The sequence below is a fragment of the Pollicipes pollicipes genome, unplaced genomic scaffold (assembly GCF_011947565.3).
Source record: "Pollicipes pollicipes isolate AB1234 unplaced genomic scaffold, Ppol_2.1 Scaffold_4740;HRSCAF=5597_pilon_pilon_pilon, whole genome shotgun sequence".
Taxonomy (NCBI): domain Eukaryota; kingdom Metazoa; phylum Arthropoda; class Thecostraca; order Pollicipedomorpha; family Pollicipedidae; genus Pollicipes; species Pollicipes pollicipes.
In genome coordinates, this window is record NW_023596545.1 from 13,816,451 (window position 1) to 13,838,861 (window position 22,411).

At 55.9% G+C, this 22,411-nt stretch overlaps 3 protein-coding genes across 3 annotated transcripts in view; all 3 read left to right on the forward strand.

Annotated features, from left to right (window-relative positions):
• Positions 1–11,760, forward strand: part of LOC119097952 (cilia- and flagella-associated protein 43) — a 34,360-nt gene extending 22,600 nt beyond the window's left edge. The window contains exons 13-19 of the mRNA XM_037220892.1: positions 858–1,069; positions 3,263–3,355; positions 4,504–4,610; positions 7,856–7,980; positions 10,598–10,713; positions 10,951–11,065; positions 11,725–11,760. Of these exons, the coding sequence (XP_037076787.1) occupies positions 858–1,069; positions 3,263–3,355; positions 4,504–4,610; positions 7,856–7,980; positions 10,598–10,713; positions 10,951–11,065; positions 11,725–11,760 (804 nt within the window). The remainder of the gene's footprint in view (positions 1–857; positions 1,070–3,262; positions 3,356–4,503; positions 4,611–7,855; positions 7,981–10,597; positions 10,714–10,950; positions 11,066–11,724) is intronic.
• A 3,529-nt stretch (positions 11,761–15,289) lies between these two features.
• On the forward strand, positions 15,290–16,961 carry LOC119097953 (cilia- and flagella-associated protein 43-like). The gene is made up of 4 exons (XM_037220893.1): positions 15,290–15,309; positions 15,793–16,015; positions 16,335–16,541; positions 16,857–16,961. The coding sequence occupies exons 1-4, from the start codon at positions 15,290–15,292 to the stop codon at positions 16,959–16,961; spliced, it is 555 nt and encodes a 184-aa protein (XP_037076788.1).
• A 390-nt stretch (positions 16,962–17,351) lies between these two features.
• Positions 17,352–22,403, forward strand: LOC119097954 (cilia- and flagella-associated protein 43-like). Its single transcript, XM_037220894.1, has 6 exons — positions 17,352–17,429; positions 18,131–18,277; positions 20,435–20,589; positions 21,710–21,904; positions 22,330–22,362; positions 22,394–22,403. The coding sequence occupies exons 1-6, from the start codon at positions 17,352–17,354 to the stop codon at positions 22,401–22,403; spliced, it is 618 nt and encodes a 205-aa protein (XP_037076789.1).
• The last annotated feature ends 8 nt before the right edge of the window (positions 22,404–22,411 follow it).

Sequence of the window (22,411 nt, forward strand, 5' to 3'; positions counted from 1 at the left end):
CGATGTTCCAGTGCACGCCTTCCTGTCTGGATGCGGCCTAAGGGGCTTTAGCACTCACTGTCGTGAAACTACGCACAAACTTGAGCACAAACGTTTGCTGAGCCCGTGCTTTAGAACATTTCTTAAGATTGCATATGACCGTTTTTGTGCGGTGGTAGTCATGAAGCGTTACCACGCTGCTTCCTTCCGACCGTAGAGAAATTCAGAGCTGTGTTTTCTGTGTTTCGCCTTCGAAAGTTGCCGAGCTCACTGGAACGTAATGATCTTCACGGATTAGGTGAAAACGCCGTGGGTACTCGTACATAATGGGAAATAGCTAAATGGGTAGATCTTTGGGGAAATCACAAATGTGCGGACGGCTGTGGGTAGAACGTTCAAGAGGTGCCAGATGTATATTTCGTGAAACATGATATAATATCACGGTTTGTCCTCGTTTAGTTGCATTTAACTTTATCAAAACTACATTTGCAGCTATTAACGAAAGGGTTGAATAGAGGTGTAACCTTTTATCTTCTAATCTCTTCCGTGGGTAATGGTGAAGGCCTCCGACAGTACCAAGAAAGGACAATAAGGAAACTAATTACAAATGTGCAGCGAATGGGTGCAGCCAACAGGTGTAGAGTTTGGATTGAGTGAATGAAATCGTGTCCATGAAGGCTTCTTACAGAACAATATAAATTCAATTGACTGATATCTCAGTAAAAGGAGGTCTCTTAGCTGACTGTGCCGCTGTGTGTGTGGACAGCTGATGGCGGAGCAGGAGGTCTCTTAGCTGACTGTGCCGCTGTGTGTGTGGACAGCTGATGGCGGAGCAGGAGGCCGCTCAGCTGACTGTGCCGCTGTGTGTGTGTGGACAGCTGATGGAGGAGCAGGTGTCGGACCTGATCTGGAAGCCGGACGCGTCGGCGCCCAGCGAGCACGAGCTGCGCCGGGTGCTGGTGCGCACCGTTGGCCGCTTCGTGCTGACGGCAGCCGACGACGGCATGGTGCGCGGCCGACCCGACGACCTCAACAACAAGGAGAAGGGCCCGCTGGGCGACCGACACTCGCGGCAGACCCATCAGGCCAGGTGCGCTGTGGTGCACGTGCACGCGTACCACGCTGGGTGGACCATGATCGGATGCCGCCGCCAGACCAGGTGCGCGCTGGTGTACACACCAGTCCAGACGCATGGTCAGAATGGCAGCAGTCCACAAGGTCAGGCCTCACCACTGAGAGAAAACACACCAGGCTGGGCGGTCCAGGGTGGCAGGGTTACTGAACAGATGCACCACTGGCAGCCGCGCTAGGTACAGGCTTCACCGGTGAGATTTTGTTACGAAATCCTGCCGCCGCCCACTCATGCTCAGTTTCGCGCATCCTGTGCCCAGCCCGCTTGTATTTATGAGGAAACTTCGGGAAATTTTACACCGACACCGATTGTTTACGTTGATAATCGGCCGATTGTGCAACGGGACTCATGTCTTAGATGTAACCATAACTTGTCAGATCCGCTCTAATCTGCTTTTTTTTGACTGCACAAATCTGCTTTTGCTAACTTAACCTACCCCAAGCCGAGTTTACATATGTGGGTTTAAAATATCATTGCATACACCCAGCTCATGCTACTGAGGAGGAGGACCAGAGGTGGTGTGAGTTGCTTCAGGGTAATTTGTCCAATCAGAAATTAATGAATTCATGTTGGGTTGAGTTGATTTCAAGCGGGTGGAAGTAAGCTGTTCCCAACAGCAAGCTAATACAAATGCTTGATGCTCCATCAGGGACGGAAATCAGGCACCCAAAACATCACTTCACTGTCAATGACACGGCCGCATGGGCCTTGTCAGGCATTGGCATGGCCAATGTTTACGAGACGTCTTCCTGTTGATGTCATTAATAGGGCAGTATATAAATCAGTACCTGTACAGCGATTGGCGGGGCGAGATTTGGGCTATACGAGACAAGCCATCCTCTTCATGTTATATCCGTCAGCTCTTCTACTTCCAGGTTAAGCCTCACCAAAACAAAAAAAAAACAAAACAAAAAGACTGAGCGGACATAGGTGAGCACTCGGGCAGACGAAATCAGGCCGAAGGTGTCCACTGAATGGTGTCGCTACATTAGTACTGTTGGAAACATTCTAATCGACCAGCCCAAGACGGCAATAATACCGAGCAACATTTATTCTACTGAAAACGTTGAATGCGGCGTCGTATTGTTGCAAACCAAGTTTGGGATAGAGCTGGGAGTAACGGCTAAACCTGCTCCAAGGGACATATAATAGAGACTTGTCCGAATGTTTCCCACAGATGGGGAGTGGATGGGGTCCTCGACTGCAAACCTGGTCTGAAAAACTACAACTAAAAACTGAGAGGCCTGGTCTTCACTCAAACGCGATATAACTTTTGCAATATCTTTTGTAAGGTTAAGTGGTACAGGGTTAAACTATTGCTTCCAAAAGTTATACCCTGCACTGAAATTCTACTACCAAAACTATTATTTTACTTGTTTTCCAAGTACAACTCTATGAAGTGACGCAACTTAACGAATCAATATTTTTTCGGATCGGCTTTCCCAGTTGTGGCTTCCTTCCAGCCTGAAAGCTGTGTTAATACCATTGATAGATATTTGACACCACAGCTAAGCATTGCATTTGAAGAAATGTGTGAACGCAAAACTGTAAGTTTTCGCAGTAAAATCAAATGCGAGGCGCATTTTTTGAAGCATAAGCTTTGTCGTTAAGCGCTAATGTTACGTGTGCAGAAGCAGTGTCGTGAAAAATTAATTGCGTCAGCAGTTTTTCCAGTAGAAGTAATGTCGAGCTTAAGTTTTGGGGCATACATTCCGTCGCGTAGCGCTTATGTTATATGTATTGGCAGTAGAAGCTGTGTCGCAGCAGTCTTGCAGTTGGAGTGTTTGCTGTCGCACTGATGTGGAACCCCAGCATAGTGCCGGTGACAGACTACCGTGCATTTCCCCTCCCCACCCCACCCCAAAAACGGCCAGGATCATGGGGAAAACGTCAAACGTCAACGCACTGGAGCTTGCGGTGCCCCGCTCAACCGTCGAATGCTGTTTTCGGACGAGTTTTCAAAAGCTGCATCTCTTTGAATTTCGTTCACAAAAATACAGAGTCACTTTCCAAAAGTAAGGGAATGTGCACTCCCTGGGACGAATGTGGCGCTTACTGCCGAGGCTGGTGCTAACTGGAGCCATCTGCGAGTCGGCTGGCGTTCGCAGGCCGCAGCAACTGACCTGCTCTGGTCGGCTGCCGATGCCGCAGCTCTGGCGGCGTCCGCTCGTTTGAGGTGCAGCCGAGTGGCAAGGAGGCGGCGCTCGTGGGCTTCGACGGCACCCTGATGCGCATCTCCCTGCCGTGAGTGTCGCCTGATGGCCAGCTCCGTGCCGTCTCACGTGAGGCCCAGTGTCACACCATGCTAGTGATTGGTGGGCACCATGATGCACATCTCCCTGCCGTGAGTGTCGCCTGATGGCCGGCTCCGTGCCGTCTCACGTGAGGCCTAGTGTTGCACCATGCTGGTGATTGGTCAGATCACAGCTGCGATTGCGTATCTTTGGTGGCACGCATTCATTCCTGTAGATTGGTGCTCCCTTCCTACATTTGCAGCGTTGGTGTAGACAGCAGGTGCACGCATAGAGTCGGCGCATGAGAGTGGGCGCCATGTGTTGGCTGTGCGTTATTGCTTGCCTGTTGGTGAGTGACGTCGGTACGCCACAGTACGGCTTGTGCGTCCCATGAGCCTGTGTTTGGGTGCAGTCAGCCCGTCGCAGCGCAGCCTGTACGTCCCATGAGCCTGTGTTTGGGTGCAGTCAGCCCGTCGCAGCGCAGCCTGTACGTCCCATGAGCCTGTGGTTGGGTGCAGTCAGCCCGTCGCAGCGCGGGCTGTACGTCCCATGAACCTGTGTTTGGGTGCAGTCAGCTCGCCGCAGCGCAGCCTGTACGTCCCATGAGCCTGTGGTTGGGTGCAGTCAGCCCGTCGCAGCGCGGGCTGTACGTCCCATGAGCCTGTGGTTGGGTGCAGTCAGCTCGCCGCAGCGCAGCCTGTGCGTCCCATGAACCTGTGTTTGGGTGCAGTCAGCTCGCCGCAGCGCGGGCTGTGCGTCCCATGAGCTTGTGGTTGGGTGCAGTCAGCTCGCCGCAGCGCAGCCTGTGCGTCCCATGAGCCTGTGTTTGGGTGCAGTCAGCCCCCCACAGCGCAGCCTGTGCGTCCCATGAGCCTGTGGTTGGGTGCGGTCAGCTCGCCGCAGTGCGGGCTGTACGTCCCATGACCCTGTGGTTGGGGGAGGTCAGCCCCCCACAGCGCAGCCTGTGCGTCCCATGAGCCTGTGGTTGGGTGCAGTCAGCTCGCCGCAGCGCGGGCTGTGCGTCCCATGAGCCTGTGGTTGGGTGCAGTCAGCTCGCCGCAGCGCGGGCTGTGCGTCCCATGAGCCCGTGGTTGGGTACAGTCAGCCCCCCGCTGCTCAGGCCGCGCGTCCCCTGAGCGGCGCCGGCGCGTGTTTCAGGTACAACCAGTCGGGCTCGGGCCGGCGGCGCCGCTCCACCTACTTCGAGAACCCGGTGGTGCCCGAGGCGCGCTACGTGGCCGCCATGCGCCCGCTGACGCAGATCGGTGCGGCCGCTGACTGGGGCTGCCTGCCTGCCGGCCCATGCCCATCCTTCAGATGATGTCGACAAACGCCCCAAATGAAGCCAGTCTGATAACGTTTTGCCGATAGCATTTAGCCCATTAAGATTGTCGGCGTGCCGTTTGCTCCGTGTCGACAAATCCACCTCCTAAAAGTCGAATGGCAATGCGTTGACTGGATTTTGTGTCCATGGGAAAAGTGCTGAAATACCAACGAGCCGAAATATGTATTTTTGTGTGTAGCGTAAATGCGCATTTGCCGAATGCCAATATGCCTTAATGTTGTTCAGTCGGATACGTTTTCTGTTTTATGTGCTTAAATCTGACGCCAATAAGACCGATGTCCATCGTTCTAATGCTGACGGGCTGAAATGTTAATAAGCTGGTGGTAGAGGCGCCTTAAACGTGAAAGTGTTACTTGTCACAGACTGCTTAGATTTTCCTGGCATTGCCGTGCGCGGTGCCTGATCTGGTCAGAATCAGATGCCCTCAATATGGCATACCATGGTTCTGACTAACCTCCCACTATGGGCAGCTGATGGGCAGCTGGAAAACAAGCCCGCTGACTGGCCCGCGGTGAGGGAACCAGCGTCAATACTTCCACGGCTTGTAACGCTCTGAAAGTCAGTTACATTTTCATTATTAAACGTAGTTTATTACCCAAAACGAGCTGTCTATCACATAAACTTTCCCGTATGCTTGCAAGTGCTGGAAATGATAAAGGTAACGGTTATAGACCTACTCGCCTACTGGGCTCCAAAAAGGTCGTTTTCACTCCTCAAGAATGGACCTGTTTCCGGGCATACCCGAATACTGATCGCAACTGAGATGTGACTGGTCGACCTGACGGGGTCAAACTTGATGCCGCTGTGTCCGTTGGGTTCACGGCTGTCCGTGGTTTTGCTGAGCTTGATCACCATCCTTACTGGGGGCCAGATAGCAAGGGGCCCTTACATCCCCTCCGTGTAAGCGTTGATAATGATCGTGGCGCGTATGTGGTAGATTTCCAACCCCTCCATTTGCCTTCATTGTTTTGCCGATTCCGATGGTTACTCCATACCCTTGATGGGAATGGTTTCTACCAAACCGCTCTTCATCAGTGTGGAGCGCCCCTTATAGCCCGCCGTGGTTAGTACTTCATAGACCTCTCCGTCATCCAATTTATGTCGTTGCAAAGTAAATTTTATTAGTTGGCTATTAACCGAATTTACATTCATCGAGCTGCCGCTTGTCAAACCCTGCGCTGCGAGAGCTGTATCTAAAAGGTTAATTGGCCATTCAGTAATTTTCCGTCCATCCAATTGCCGGTCACCCAAATTCCATTTCGAAATATTGACGTTCCGCCAATCAACATTTCGACTTTTTAGACGAAGTTTTCGTCTAAGTAATATGTCGACATATTTAAGGGTTGGCACTTTGCGCGTCGGCGTATCGTCCATTGGCAATTCGCCTTTAAGCCGTTCGCGCTTTTGACATGGCGGCAAAACATATCCAGGTGTACGACATTTGGCAAAAAAGGATTCGGTTAAACGCCGTTCGGCAATTTGCCCTGAAGCCATCTTTGCTAACCTCCTGGTGCCATCCCTTCTGCTTTCTCCGCCACGTTTATTTCCGTCTCCTTAGTGGGAACGCATTCACCTAACTGTTGCGCTAAGTCCCTTGGTAATGCGCAGCTCAGTGCGCGAAATTCCTGCGTTGGTAGACATCGGATATGCGGGCTCAGCTGATCGCGCCAGATTCCTTCATGCCTGTCAAGTAGCATGCGCATTGTCCGCTTGGCTGCGGTGTGACATGGACATTGATGGCATCCTGATATTCTGCAATATTGATCAGTGCTGCCGTTCTCGGCCAGCCTTCCAATTAGCTTTGTTGGTCCTCGGCCTGCACGCACACTGATGTCACAGACAGCGGCCGGGGCCGCGGATTTCCCCCAATATCAGCCTGTGCAGATAGAGTGTTTGTCATGTTGCGTTATAGGGACGGACTGAAATAGCGTGAACCGTGCTGATATTAAAATATCTGGTGCATCGCCGAACAAGCTGAAGAGGAAGTCACGTGGCCACCGCCACGTGACTTCACCACGTGACCATATGGCTTTAAACGCTGTAGCCCAACTTTTGCGTTGGGACAGGTACTAGTCAGGGCAGTAGAACACTGGTTTGAGTATACCGCACCACTTTGTTTGCTCCTCCTGCAACCTCAGTGAGGCCAATGGCTCCACATGGTGGGCCGGTGATCGGGTGGTGAGAGGTGCGACGTGGTGGGCGGTCCTGTGGGGTGAGAGGTGCGACGGGTGTGAGAGGCCGGTCGTGTGTGGTGAGATGGTGTGCGGCGAGTGGCCGCCAATGGTGGGGTGTGATGCGTCACGGGCGGCCATCTGGTAAGATGGGATGTTTTAGGGGTGGCCGCCAATGGTGAGAATCGAAATGACGGCCGGCTATCAATGATGAGGTGAGGTGTGAAGTGAGGGGGTGAGATGGTGAGATGTGAGGTGACGGGTGGCCATCAATGGTGAGGTGTGGGGTGACGGGTGGCCATCAGTGGTGAGGTGTGAGGTGACGGGTGGCTATCAGTGGTGAGGTGTGAGGTGACGGGTGGCCATCAGTGGTGAGGTGTGAGGTGACGGGTGACTATCAGTGGTGAGGTGTGAGGTGACGGGTGGCCATCAGTGGTGAGGTGTGAGGTGACGGGTGGCTATCAGTGGTGAGGTGACGGGTGACCGTCAGTGGTGAGGTGTGAGTTGACGGGTGGCCATCAGTGGTGAGGTGTGAGGTGACGGGTGGCCGTCAGTAGCGAGGTGTGAGGTGACGTGTGGCCATCAGTGGTGAGGTGTGAGTTGACGGGTGGCCATCAGTGGTGAGGTGTGAGTTGACGGGTGGCCATCAGTGGTGAGGTGTGAGGTGACGGGTGGCCGTCAGTAGTGAGGTGACGTGTGGCCATCAGTGGTGAGGTGTGAGTTGACGGGTGGCCATCAGTGGTGAGGTGTGAGTTGACGGGTGGCCATCAGTGGTGAGGTGTGAGGTGACGGGTGGCCGTCAGTAGTGAGGTGACGGGTGACGATCAGTGGTGAGGTGTGAGGTGACGGGTAGCCGTCAGTAGTGAGGTGACGGGTGGCCATCAGTGGTGAGATGTGAGGTGACGGGTGGCCGCCAGTAGTGAGGTGTGACGTGACGTGAAGACTGTCCGCCTCTGCTGAATCGTGATGTGACGGTGTGCCTGATCGCCGCCAGATCTGATGACTATGCCGCCCACCTGGCGAGAGCTGACGGCTGAGCAGGCCTGGCGTCGACGGGAGTCGGAGCTGGTGGCCATCCGCGAGCGTATCAGAGAGGGCGTGCAGACGCTCCGCACTAAGGTAAGCCTGGTGGGTGCTCGGGTGGCAGCCGGCAGCTCGGCTACTCGGTTGGGGCTGTGGCTGCGCTGCTAGGCGCCGGAGACTAGAGTGTGTCGGAGTGTCACCGGCGGCGGCCGCTGTCAGTCCTCTGCGCCGGCCGAATGTCACCGGCGGCGGCCGCTCAGTCCCCTGCACCGGCCGAGTGTCACCGACGGCGGCCGCTGTCGGTCCTCTGCGCCGGCCGAGTGTCACCGGCGGCGGTCGCTCAGTCCCCTGCACCGGCCGAGTGTCACCGGCGGCGGCGCTGCTGCCGCCTAATTGGCCGGGCCGCCGCCACCGGGTGATGGAGAGCCGGCCGCCGTCCGCCCACTCGTAATTGGCCGGATTGGGGGTCACGGGCGCGTGTTATCCCCGTCGTCGGCCGGCGGGCGGAGACGTCGGGCCGCCTCAGCCACCACCGGACCGCGCTAAGTGATGTAGCACGCTCGCCCCGCTGCCGACATAACGTCGGCATGTTACTGACGCGCTGGCGACGACGCGGGGCGAGTACAGCTGGTAGGTCAGACCAACTTACACGGGGGCCTCCGCCACCGCCGCTGTATTCTGAGGCCGGCGCCATGAACGACACGCAATTCTTGCGTTGGTTCGCGCTGCCCCGGTGTTCTCATGAGCCCCTCCCCCCCCCCCCCCGCCATGCCGGGAGAGTTGAGCACCCATCCACCGACAAGGTACGACCGAGAGCCGCGCCGCAACCATGTGCCGCCTGAGGTCGCAGACATGGCAATAGCAGGCTGTCATGGCCCGCACTGCTGGCCATCCTACCGACACTGTGAGACTCGGGGTCCAGCTTACTGCTTCGAGGTGTGTGACCCACCAGCTGGGAAGGCGTGGTACAGACATGTTTGAAATGGGCTCATCAGCTGCTAAAAACGGCAGCCGACGGGACTTCTGACGCTGCTGAGTCTGCGCCGGGTGGACGTCGCTGAGTCTGGGTTGGGTGGACGCCGCTGAGTCTGGGCGGGGTGGACACCGCTGGGTCTGGGTCGGGCGGACGCCGCTGAGTCTGGGCCGGGTGGACGCCCCAGTACCAAACGGATCAGTTTTTTGGGTTCTATCCAACTCGTGTTGGGTTAAGCCCGATCCAGAACTAATCGGTATCCATCAGTCTTTTAAGTTTGATCCAATCCTAATCCAAACTATCTAAAACATGCCAAAGCTTGATGGAGCCAGGGCTGGAAAACCCATGTGGACTATAATGCTGTGTTGCATGTTGCAAGTTTTGCGCAGAAACTTCCAATTTGGGCACTAGTGACAAGGACAAGTACAAATGATTCCCATCAATGAGGATTGGTCCATATCCGGCTTTTCGTCACATTTTTCTCCCCTCGCTATCATTTGATGAAAGAACACGAGCTCGCCGCCCAGTCAAAGGGCTTGGAAGCTTTGGGATTAATCCCTGAACATAACTATCAGTCCCCAAAACGTAGAAACCCGGAAAGTTGAGAGGGCTAGAGGTGGCACACACCCATATGAGTGACGATTAGGGGACGTCACCAAAAATCTGATGGTATTTTTCGAAGGCACTGGATCTCTGTGCAGACTTAAACCTACAAAAATATGGATTCCCTGCTATTGTAGCATTCCATGAAGGAACACAAATATTCCATTCTCTTAAGTGGTTGCGAGTTTTGAATCTGATAATCCAGTTTTGACCTATAAAGACACTGGCATTTTGGGAGGAGTTGATGGGGCAGGGGCACACATAGTTTCAAACGCAGATAATGGTTTTTTTTTTCATTCGACGGCCGGAGAGATTCGCTCAATAGGGTACTGAGAACAATTACGATAATTTGTATGTCAAATGTTTACTTTTGGACAAAACGCTGACTTGTTTTAGCTTACACTAAGACACTTGCTATCTGCTAATTAAAAAGGCCAAGTAAGCAAAACTTTTTATCCAAATCCGATCACATTCCGTACAAGCCGTACACAATGCAATGGGTTGCACCCGCACAGTGTAAGATGAATGCCGTCCGTCTGATACCGGTCGTCCCGCTGGCGGTCTTGTTGATCCCGCCTGGGACTCTGCAGTCAGAGAGGGGTGCCGGCTGGCGGTCGAGTCACAATCGGCCTACGCAGCGGTGGCCGGCCGGCGGCGATAGTGCGCCCGTTTGCCGCTGATCTGTCGGCCGGCGGTGCGCGGTCCCGCGGCTCCCGGCGTCGGCCGGCGGTCGGCGGCCGGCGGCTCGAGCCCATAGCCCCGGCCCAGCGACACCCAGGACGCCTGGCTGGTGAGCGGCAGTGGCGGGCCCCGCTGCTGGGACGCCTGGCTGGTGAGCGGCAGTGGCGGGCCCCGCTGCTGGGACGCCTGGCTGGTGAGCGGCCGTGGCGGGCCCCGCTGCTGGGACGCCTGGCTGGTGAGCGGCCGTGGCGGGCCCCGCTGCTGGGACGCCTGGCTGTTGAGCGGCTGTAGCGGGCCCCGCTGCTGGTACGCCTGGCTGTTGAGCGGCAGTGGCGGGCCGCGCTGCCGGGACGCCTGGCTGGTGAGCGGCCGTGGCGGGCTCCACTGCCGGGACCCCACTGGCGCGCTATTTGCGCCGGCTCGTGCTGAGGTGCGACCGTCTGGTGGTCCCGGCAGGTGAAGCACATGCTGGACGCCAACGCCGAGATGGAGGAGATGGACCGGCTGCCAGAGAACGAGTTCGAGCTGGACCTGGACGAGCAGACGCGCCTGACAGAGGCCAGCCAGGCCAGGTCAGGCCAGCTGGGCCAGTCGGTTCGTTAGCTGATGCTGTGTAAAGGATTCGTACCGATTTCAGCTATTGTAGCACAGCAATGCCGTGTGGCCGGTGTAGTGGTATGCTCATTAGGTCTGGTTCTATTGCGTGATGAATGGGTCTCAGGTCTTCGTGGTACTTCATGTGGTACATCCGGGAGAATGTAAAGGTTCTCTTTGGCATGCTTGTAACGAAGTTGCTGACGACTTTTCAGGGTGGAGGAGGCCCGATCTTCGATAATAGACCAGAATGCTCGCAACATGTATGTCAGGGACCAGATCAAGAAGCAGTGCTGGGACGCCATGGACGTCAAGGGCAAATCGGTGCAGGTGGGTGTAATCACCATGAACTATATGTGGTTGTTACATTTGTTAGTTTCGTCGTTTCAGCTCACGAAAACGTGAGCCGTCCTATGACACAGCGAATGCATTGCACACATGCGAAAAGTGTGGTAATTTCGAAGAGTGTGCTACTGTGTAGAAGATACATTAATGGAACTAAGACAGGGAAAACGTCAGCATTACCACGCAAATCATGCACTGCTTAATCGAAAGAAGCCATACTAATTGACCTTTGCCATTATCCTACGCATATTGATGCCAGCAGCAGACCGTTGAGCTGGTAAGCGTAGTCAGACGGCAGATTGATGGACGAGTGCGCGCTACGGTAGCCTGTTCGTGTTGACATGCTCTGCGCTCAGGGCCTGATGCTGAACCTGGATGTGTCAAACTACCCGCTGCTGGCGCGCTCGGACCAGCTGCGCGCCGTACTGGACGCGCTGCAGGAGCGCCGCCAGCTGGAGGTGGCTGAGCGGCAGCTGCAGCAGGAGCTGCTGGAGCCGGCGCCGCCGCCGCCGCCGCCGCCGGCCGCGCCCGTCTCGGCGCCGTCCTCCCTGCACAGGTCAGCACGGCCGGTCGGGCCGCGCCGCCGGCCGGCCGCCGCCGTCAGCAGGTGGCGGACCGGTGCGGCCGCCATCGGTCACGCCCAGGCTGATTGCTGTGTGGGCCCAGACGAGGAGGCCTGACCGATGGCGGGTATCTGCCACGGACGCGGCCGCACCCCGGCTGGCTCTGTTCGCCGGAGTAGTCGGCACCGCTTGCCTCCCATTGGTCAGCTCGTTAGGGGCCTCAGTCTTGGCCAGCGTGCGCCGCGGTCGTAGATGCGATTGACGCGGCGTCGTTCCAGCCCCGCGCGCGTGCTTGTTCCAGGGTTGGAATGGAGATGGCGTCGTTACATGGTCCGCAGGGATGATCGCGAGGCCTGGAGACAATCTTGACTGCCGCATCCCAGCTACGTAGAGCTTAATCTACGTCTGTTCGAGTGGCGTGAGCTGATCGTCTGACATGGGAACAAACATGTGTTGTGCATTTCTTTGCGAGACTGAAGAATGCGCTTCATTTGGACAGTAGATATGTCCAGACCTGGACTTTTTGTTTTATCGCAAAGTGATCTTCCAAGTCGAACTATATCTTCTTCGCTGACATTTGTTGGCTCCACAAGTCAAGTCTGCGTGTGAACACGGTTTCTGACGTCTTGAGATTGCGTGGTCGAAGCGAGAGGCGATTATTCGTTATGCCTCGCGACTCCACTGGTCTCTGTTGGTGCGGTATCTACCGCGAGTGGGCAAACATGCGCATTTCTCCCATTCAGAGTTAAAGTACAGATTGCATGTCACGCTTAGCCTCAAATGTAATGATCGAGAACGGATTTTCGACTCCTTGCGATAGCCAGCAACATAGACTCGAGATTGATACGCATTGATGTCTCGAGAATCTACTGAGCCTAGCACACGGAATGCCACCATTTCCGACAAAAACAGAACGTTCAGACTTTTTCTAATTCAAGGAATTTTATTGACAGGCTGGAACTAGCCTCTTCTTATTGAGCTACGGGCAAATGCGTCATCGCGTCAGTCATAGCCAAACACGTTCAGGTTTTCAACCCAGGACTTTCCTCAGCCGAGAGCCTCCAGCTGAAAGATTTGTGTTGATGGTAAATGGCATGGTTATTTCACCAGCAAAATGTTCAAGTTTAAGTGCTCTCACGTTTCAAAATGCAGTTTGTTAGTAGTTCATGAGAATCGATGCGTTCTATGGAAATATTAGTGCCAGACGGATGCTTTTTGCCTCGCAAAGCCATTAGAACTAGAGACGCAACTTCCTAACGGCCAGCCTGCCACATGTGACACGGCAATAAGCCACAGAACCTTGCAGGCCAGACTTGGCGGGCCTTTGCGTGTAAAATGTCCAGAACTGGGACAGTGCATTTTGGGCTTGTGTTCAAATTTTGAAACCTTGCAATAGTCAAAGATGAAATCTATGCACAATGAAATGCTCTAAGTGATATTTGTCGTGCCACGTCTAACGGTGTTTGTAATCGGGGTTCTATATCACGGAAAACCCATGTCATACGCCGCGCCAGACAAACATATAGAAAATGCAACTTTCGTGCAAACATCTGGCGGAAAGGTTAGCACACATAATTACCAAAACGATCACATTTTAAAAGTCAGAGCTCTTATGCTGAGGTATCGACCTTCCATATCATGGGTACCGTTCAAACGACGTTGGAGAGCTGACATTTGCAATATTTGTATTATCGATACTCAGTCGAGTGTTCTGAGTTTGTTTCACACGGGCTGATATATAATGGAGGTAGTTGGGTGTGTCGCAGGCGCGGTAATTGTTAAAACTTACTGGTGACATCAGAAAGTTACATTGGAGCTTAAATGAGAATCGCATTGACTCGCATTACAAGTTAGTGTATTTGTTAGACTCCAATCTCGAAAATGGTTCCTTTGATCAAAATGGCCTCGTTGCAATGAGACGTGCCCCTGATTGCCAAACTCCGGTGTGATGTGCTCTGGTTTGTGACCATTTTAAAACAGGTACATCGTGCTCCGTCAGTTTACGGAATTCTGCATTGTAATGTAGATCTCATTTCATGGCGTGGCGGGCTTCCAATTGCATTGCAGCGCGACAAATCGTGTTTTACTGTATCGCGCCCAGGTCATTTTCTCGCTATCCTCAAGACCCGATGCGCTTAGCAGAATTTTCCTACAGGTAATGGTTCCTTGCACGACTGTCTTGCTACTCATTCTACCTAATGCAAAGGACATGACGAAAATGAGCCTTACTTTGTCGGTGAATTGTGATCTTCGCGAGTAATGATCAAAGTCGCGCAGACAGTAATGGCGTTTCTAATTCAAGGTTTAAGCTCAGACGCGACTGGGTTTCAATGTTGACGATCTCACACAGGCTGAGATCACGCGACTGGACTTCAATGCTACCTGGCCACTGGTGACCATGGCCGCTGGCGATGTTACTACTGACAGCGTGCCGGCTGCGTGGTCCAGTGGCTGCTGGCGGAGCCGCGACTTGCCACACGGTGATGCGATCGCTTGACAGCCGACCACACCTGCAAAAGATCTACATCACCTTATAACACTTCGGAAATCGCTGGATCACGCTATGACTGTTTCCTAACGTCCTCAAGTCGAAAGATGACGTCAGTCTGCATTCGGCAATTCGGGGCTTGCCGCATCGCGATGTGACGGTTTGAAACGACCGGTGACCGCCTCAGGATTGAAGCCCAACATGTCTGTGTTTGCATTTTGTCGTGCCTACAATGCAGTGCATTATACACGCTCGATAACAGAAACTCCGTAGTCGTATTTTTGTTACCGTTACTGTTACTTCTGTCACTAATTTCCAACGCGCAGGTAACAAATTAATGTAAACTGATGATACAAATGAGCATTGCTCGAAAATTGTCGCAGTTTGATTGATAATTGTTGGAGAGCAATGGAAAATTAATTAGGATTAATTGAAGCACAATGCGGACCCAAGTCCGAAAAATGCTCCGTGGTTGTTTTTTCCACCACATTTAAGAACATACTACTGACAAAAGCAAAATGTGCGGGACTTTTAACGCCTTACGAGAAACTTATTATGTTAACTTGAAGATTTTACGCTTAACTAACCTTAAAGCCTTAACTCGTACACTTCTCGGACATGAGACTCCTTGGGGACAATACTAGGGTGTCCATTGCTTTCCTCGGTTGCGGTTATTTCAAGTTCTTCACTGACAACCTATCGCTCGTTGTCGGAGATGGTCTCTTTGAAGTATTTATCGCGAGCCTACGCATCGCTAACGAACTTGATGATCTGGAAGGACTCTACGTGCGACGTCTGAGCCATTTCCGTCCACTTGCTGTTGTAATCGACCATGCATATGGCGAAGCGGATGCCACTTTTCGCCACTTTTCGCCACTTTTCAGTCGTAAAACGCCACAAAACGCCACTTTTCAGTCGTAGTCACCACCACAGGTGGCGCTTTGTTTACCCGGAGAGGTCCTGGCCGTCTTAATGTTTGTCACCTCCCCTCCCCCATGTTTGACCCAAATAAATGGAAGTAATACCGAAGGATGTCCTCATGAATTGGTGCTTCTCGTTATCACGTGGCTGGGCTATTGCTGTGAGCTTTCACGCTCCCACGAACGGCGGTTATCAGAGCGTACACTTGACCGGTGCAGGTGGCCGCGTTTCGTTAGCATGAGCCGCGTGTACGTACGGTGAGCGTACCTCTGAAGGAACGAGCCGGTGCCTTCAGCTGGGTGGCCCGGCAGCAGCGGTCGCCGCCGAGGGGCCGCTCGCGCTCAGGTCTGGCTGGAGCTGGACAGGCCGGTGCACCGAGAGATTCGCCGCGCTCTGAAGAAGCCGGCTGATCACATCAGGCGTGCGTGTCGCCGACGTCTTCTGCGCTGACGAATTGCTCTGTGCTCACAGTGCGCCACTGGAGGAATTAGCTAATGTCTCGGCCAGTGTATCTCCCTCGTCGACTCTGCCGCATCGAATGTCCTCTGTCAGTGGGGGCTGTTTATCTCTGTCCGTGTCCCAACCGCAGCGGCCGTTCGGCCGGCGCCCAGCACGGCGTTGGATGAGCGGCGCTGCCGCTGTGCGCGCACGGGATGAGCCGCCCCCGCGCCGATCGTGTTCGCTGACGGTGGGCGTAAGAGTGACGTTTCCGTGACGTCAGCGCCCCCGCCCTCTGGCAGGCAGTCGACGGCGTCGGTGGATGCCGACCAGGTGACGCCGGTCGCCGAGGACGAGCCGGAGAACGAGGACGAGGACGGGAACGAGGACGAAGATGAGGAGCAGCAGGAGACGACCCACACGGGTAGCCTCAGTCACCAGCTGGGCGTCACCAACCCCTGGCTGCTCTCGCAGTTCGACATCACCACTCGCAAGCAACGCGTGGAGCAGATCTACATGCTGCGGGTGACACTGGCGTTCCGTCGGTTCTCATAACGGCTGTGGGCTTCTTACAGCATGAGTTTCAATCTGTCACTCTCAGTCAGCGAGGAGGAAATATGTGCCTCACTACATTCTCACGCAACATGTTTGGTGTTTTACGGTTTATCTGATACTTAAGTCATGGCCTAGCCCATTTAGTAATTTCTGTGGTGTCCTGGGCGTGTCCACGAGTTTCATCTGTTCTTCTGACGATTTGATTGCTTCGGTTACCGTATCCATCGCCGCCTTCCGTTGTACGTTCGCTATGCATTCTGCGACATAGTACCGACTTTCCCCCGGCCAGGAGGTAATTTACCAGCTCAAAGAGAAGTTCAACGAGCGGTTCGAGGCGCTGTACAAGTCCAAGTGTGGCGAGGTACACCGCATCACCGAGTGGGCGCAGCGGCTGCAGCACATCTACTCGGAGCTGGACATGAGCGAGCAGCCCTGGCTGCCGCAGTGGTCGGACGCCGAACAACCCGAGACTCTGCTCACCGTGCGGGATGACGAGGTCAGACATGTGGCGTGCTGCAGACGTGGCGTGCGGCGGCCGTGGCGGACGTGTGTGCGTCAGACGTGGCGTGTGGCAGACGTGGTGTCAGACGTGGCCTGTGGCGGACTTGACGTGTGGCAGAGGCTGGGCGGGCAGCCACCAGTGCGTTAACGTCAGCTGACGACTGGGAGGCGCGCGCCACCTGCCAGCTGACTACCGATGCCAGCTGCCGCCGCGCATGCAGGTCTAACCTGCGTGGCATGATCACGCGCAGAACGACGACGGAGTCGTACCTGTCGCGTGTATGCGTGACTGTTGCCGTGTGTGCGTCAGGTGACGGTGGAGCGGTACCTGACGCCGGCCGAGCGGGAGCGGCTCGAGGCCCAGGCCGCCGAGGAGGAGCGACGACGGAGTCGTACCTGTCGCGTGTATGCGTGACTGTCGCCGTGTGTGCGTCAGGTGACGGTGGAGCGGTACCTGACGCCGGCCGAGCGGGAGCGGCTCGAGGCCCAGGCCGCCGAGGAGGAGCGACGACGGAGTCGTACCTGTCGCGTGTATGCGTGACTGTCGCCGTGTGTGCGTCAGGTGACGGTGGAGCGGTACCTGACGCCGGCCGAGCGGGCGCGGCTAGAGGCCCAGGCCGCCGAGGAGGAGCGACGACGGAGTCGTACCTGTCGCGTGTATGCGTGACTGTCGCCGTGTGTGCGTCAGGTGACGGTGGAGCGGTACCTGACGCCGGCCGAGCGGGAGCGGCTCGAGGCCCAGGCCGCCGAGGAGGAGCGACGCCGCCGCGAGCGCGAGGCTAACGACTTCCGGGAGCGCGCCATCATGCAGATGATGAACGGCGTGCTGGAGGTCCGCTGGGAGGACACACTCAAGGTGGACGTGCCCCGGCCGGCGTTCATGGTGAGTCATCGTCGAGGTGCGCTGTCACCGCACGAATCATAATCAGCGATTATCGGCCTGCTCAGTATTTGAGGAAGTGGCGATTAATTGCGAAGCATAGAACCGCTTCGGCTAGTTGAGGTTTCAACGGCGCCGGCGACGGTGTGCTCCTCTTCGCCGCCGGAACGTATTGTGACACAAGTCCCAGAAAGGTGTGTTTGCTTGTGAAAGTTTGTCATGCCTTGTGATGGGTGCACCTCAAGGAGAGTGACGTCGGCTGGTGGCTTTGGTTTATGCACGAACCCAGATAAGTTGCAGTGCAGACAGATAAGGCTTTATGGCAAGGTATGATACAGGAATTTGATTAACCGATGATGACCAACTAACGCCTCTGCATGGCTTATCACGCTTAGCGAGCACCTATTCAGCACGTTTACTGAGCCACGTGGTGGGGCCCACGCATTTCCACAGCGTCCATCTGTGCGTTCAGATGGCGCCGCGTCTGTCGAGTGGGTTGGGGTGGGCCCACACAGCGTCCATCTGTGTGTCCAGATGGCGCCGCGTCTCTTGAGTATGGTTGGGCCCACACAGTGTCCATCAGTGTGTTCAGAGGGCGCCGCGTCTGTCGAGTGAGATGGGGACCGTGCCAGCGGCGAGCCTGGTCCCCGTGCGCTGGCGGCGCGGAGCCCGGCTGTGACCCGGCGGCGTCGCGGCCGCCGCAGGACGAAAAGGAGCCGGACGACTGGACCGAAGACGAGGTCAAGGAGGCCGCCGAGTACGAGCGCAGGGCGGCCGAGTTGGAGGTGGAGCGGGACAAGTACCGCAAACTGCTGGAGCAGGAGCTCAAAAAGATGCTGGTCACCCTGCAGGTAGGCCGCTGGGGCATGGCTCACGGTCAGGGGGCGACAGATGCGAGTCCCAGCTGGCATCGGCGCGAGATGTCACGCAGAGTAGCAGCCTCTCGGCACTACTGGGCTGTGTGTCAGCTGCGAAGCTGATACACGGCTCGCAGTGCTCCTTCGAAGCAGAAGGAGAGCCTTTTTGTTTTAATAAGTATCCTTGTCCTATCATTTACCCCGCCCGCCCTCCCCCCTCCCCTTCAGGGAGTTTGCATTCACAAGTGTTTTACTAGAACTACGGGCGTCACAGCGTAGACATTTACTCCGGCCGTCTATTAAGCATTGCGTAACCGTGAAAAAGTCGAGCCTTGTGTGTTTTGCCAGAAGTATCGGTGTCATGACGTTCAAAAGTAGTGGAACTGGGATTTTAAGCATATCGTGCGCGCGGAAATTTTATGAGCAGTAAGTACGCAGCACTAGATGTTTAGAAGCTGACCTGAGGGTTTCGCCACCGCCGGTAGACGACTTCATTTATATCTATTGCATGTTGATAACGTGGAAATGGGTGAATATTTTCACGCCACCCCGCGCCATATCGTCATCTTGCTGGTTTCCCTGTCTTGTTCGTGATATTTATGCGTCATTATTTCCCGGGGCCCTTCCGCCGTGTGTGATGTATGTCACGCTGGGTGCTGCGCTGGGCCGGTCGTCGGCCAGGCGCGGCCCAGTGCGTCGGCCGGCGGCCGCAGCGGCGGGGCCAACGCCGCCGCCTGACGAGGCGGTCGCCGGGTGGCGTCATTAGCCGACCGCCGTGTCCGGGGGGCGGGTCCCGGCGGCCCGGCATCCGGCCTCGGCGCTGGCAACGGCCCTGCTCACGGCCGCAGCTCACCGACGCTGCACGGCCGGGCCGGGCCGCGCTGCCGAGAACACGGGCAGACGTGGGCCGGCTGGGGAGCTGAGACAGGCATCACACAGTGCAGTTGGCTGGAGGTGGGATCGACGTGGTATATCAGGGTGGAGGTGGGACTGACTCGGATATGGGGGAGGACGTTTAGGTCAGACCGGCCTAGTTCGTCAGCGTAGGGACTGGGATTGATCCAGCTGTCGGGCGCTCATGAGGCGGTGGACCAGTAGGGACCGGGACTGATCTAGCTGTCGGTCGCACAGAAGACGGTGGACCAGTAGGGACTGGGACTGATCTAGCTGTCGGTCGCACAGAAGACGGTGGACCATTAGGGACCGGGACTGATCCAGCTGTCGGTCGCACAGAAGACGGTGGACCAGTAGGGACTTGGACTGATCCAGCTGTCGGTCGCACAGAAGACAGTGGACCAGTAGGGACTGGGACTGGTCTAGCTGTCAGGTGCTCAGGAAACGGTGGACCAGTAGGGACCGGGACTGATCTAGCTTTCGGTCACACAGGAGACTGTGGACCAGTAGGGACTGGGACTGATCCAGCTGTCGGTCGCACAGGAGACGGTGGACCAGTAGGGACTGGGACCGATCTAGCTGTCGGTCGCACAGGAGACGGTGGACCAGTAGGGACTGGGACTGATCCAGCTGTCGGTCGCACAGGAGACGGTGGACCAGTAGGGACTGGGACTGATCCAGCTGTCGGTCGCACAGGAGACGGTGGACCAGTAGGGACTGGGACCGATCTAGCTGTCGGTCGCACAGGAGACGGTGGACCAGTAGGGACTGGGACTGATCCAGCTGTCGGTCGCACAGGAGACGGTGGACCAGTAGGGACTGGGACCGATCTAGCTGTCGGTCGCACAGGAGACGGTGGACCAGTAGGGACTGGGACTGATCCAGCTGTCGGTCGCACAGGAGACGGTGGACCAGTAGGGACTGGGACTGATCTAGCTGTCGGTCCCACGGGAAACGGTGGATCAGAAGGGACTGGGACTGATCTAGCTGTCGGTCGCACAGGAGACGGTGGACCAGTAGGGACTGGGACCGATCTAGCTGTCGGTCGCACAGGAGACGGTGGACCAGTAGGGACTGGGACTGGTCTAGCTGTCAGGTGCCCAGGAAACGGTGGACCAGTAGGGACTGGGACTGATCTAGCTGTCGGTCGCACCGGCGACGGTGGACCAGAAGGGACTGGGACTGATCTAGCTGTCGGTCGCACAGAAGACGGTGGACCGGAAGGGACTGGGACTGATCCAGCTGTCGGTCGCGCAGGAGACGGTGGACCGGTTTGACGACAGTCTGAATCAGCTGTTCACGCTTAAGGTACAGACGGAACACGCTATCTACCAGGAGGAGCTGAAGGTCAGCAGACTGATCCGGGATGTGGCCAGCGAAGATGACCGCCAGAAACGGGAGACCGAGCTCTGGTGAGCGCCGGCAGCGACAGTCATGCAGCACCTGGTTGGATGCTGGCTGTGTGCGTGGGCGACTTGATTGAACGAGATGCCTGTATGGGATGGCTTTCTACAGCTCGTTCAATAGGGTTTTGTATTTTCTTTGGTGAAATATTTTTTATCCGGTCGCCAACTTTATTTTAGGGCCATGGTATTGGGATATGAATACGGAGCGTATGAAAAGTACAATGCTCAGCAGGACCTAAGCGTTCAAATGTACTGCAGTGGCGCAAGCAGGGGGAGGGGCACAGGGAACGTCCCCTCTTAGGTTCCGAAGGGTCCTTCGGTCCCTTGGGGACCTACGATTAAGGGCTCGAAAGGCGCATGTCAGAATTAGTTTTCACTTCCGTAAGGCACGGTCTACGGGCTTGGTCATGTTAATGCGAATTGTTTACCCATTTCGAGCTGCAATCTTCTATAAAATGAAGATCGTCGGCCATTTTGTCATGCAGTCGCTTAACACATGATTTCTTCAGTTCAAATTGCTTAGAATTCTGGCAGAACTTATTTTGCGGTAGCGTCTGGCGTCTATTCCAGTCATGAACAGATAAAAAGGAATGATACGAAATGCCCTCACTAAACATGGACCCATATCTGTCGATCTTATTTCGTTTTGGGGATCTTTCATTATCAGGGAGCCCTTTATCAGCCCTGTGTCCCTCCCCCCCAAGGCTCTGGCCGCGCGCCTGATGTACTCCACGGAGTCTCGTGGGGGCAGTGCTCTTTGGCGGTTCGGACGAGTTAGCGTGCAGTGGACGTTCCGGCTCCCACTCTGTCCTTACTGACTGTCTTTAGCTTAGTCGCGTGGCAACCAGTGATGTGGTGTGACACGGAAGCAGAGATCAGTGAGCAGGATGGACAATTGTGTTACACTTTGAGTCAAGTAACAGGATATATTTTTCCGCTTCTTGTCTCAGGTAAATGGCTGCCAAGTTACTTGACACCGCACGGCGCGCCAATTAGCGTTATTTACTGTATGACGCCTGTCTCGCCGTCATCCAAACGTTCGGTTTGACCATAAGAGATACGCTGGCTCATCGTGACCCGTCGGCTGCCTACCGAGTAACGTCTAAACTACAGCTTGTGTCGGCAGCCGCCAGATGGATATGACGCAGCAGCGCAAGATCGGCCTGCAGGCGGCCAACGCCGACCTGCGCCGGGCGCTGGAGGCGGCGCGCGCCGCCCAGGAGCCGCTGATGCAGCAGGACCGGCTGATGGAGCGCGGCTTCCGGCGCGAGTTTGCCGACGTGCCGTCCAACGTGGTGGACGCCCTGTTCCGTTACTTCAGGTGACGTGCGCCCGGCGCGGCGCGCGGCACTGGTGGTGGGGGTTAGGTGGCCGGCCCCGCCGCGGGCGGGGTGGTGCGCAGGCTGTGTTTCGACTCCAGCTCCAGTATCACTGGCTGACCTCAGCTTAGCCGCGTGGTAGCCAGTGGCGTATCGTGGCACGGAAACGGAAATTGGTGCAAGCGGGATGGAGAACTGTGACGTCTAAGTCGACTATGCTCGTCAAACACACCGGCTGCACTGTCGTCACGTAGCGGGCACGATCCGGGCCTTAAGGAGGGATGTGTCGCACACATATCTGGCGGTGTGTCTGACTAGCCCCCCCCCCCCCCACCGCCCCTCTGCGGCGCTGGCCGTAGGCCCGGCCGCACCGGAGCTGCCTGCTCGCCGAAGCACGTGTGTATGTGTGTGTGTGTGGGCCCGGCAGACGGCGTCCGCCGTGTCTGCGCCGCCACATGGGGCCGGGCGGCCGCCGCTTCACGCTGGCGGAGGACGGCGTGATCGAGGTG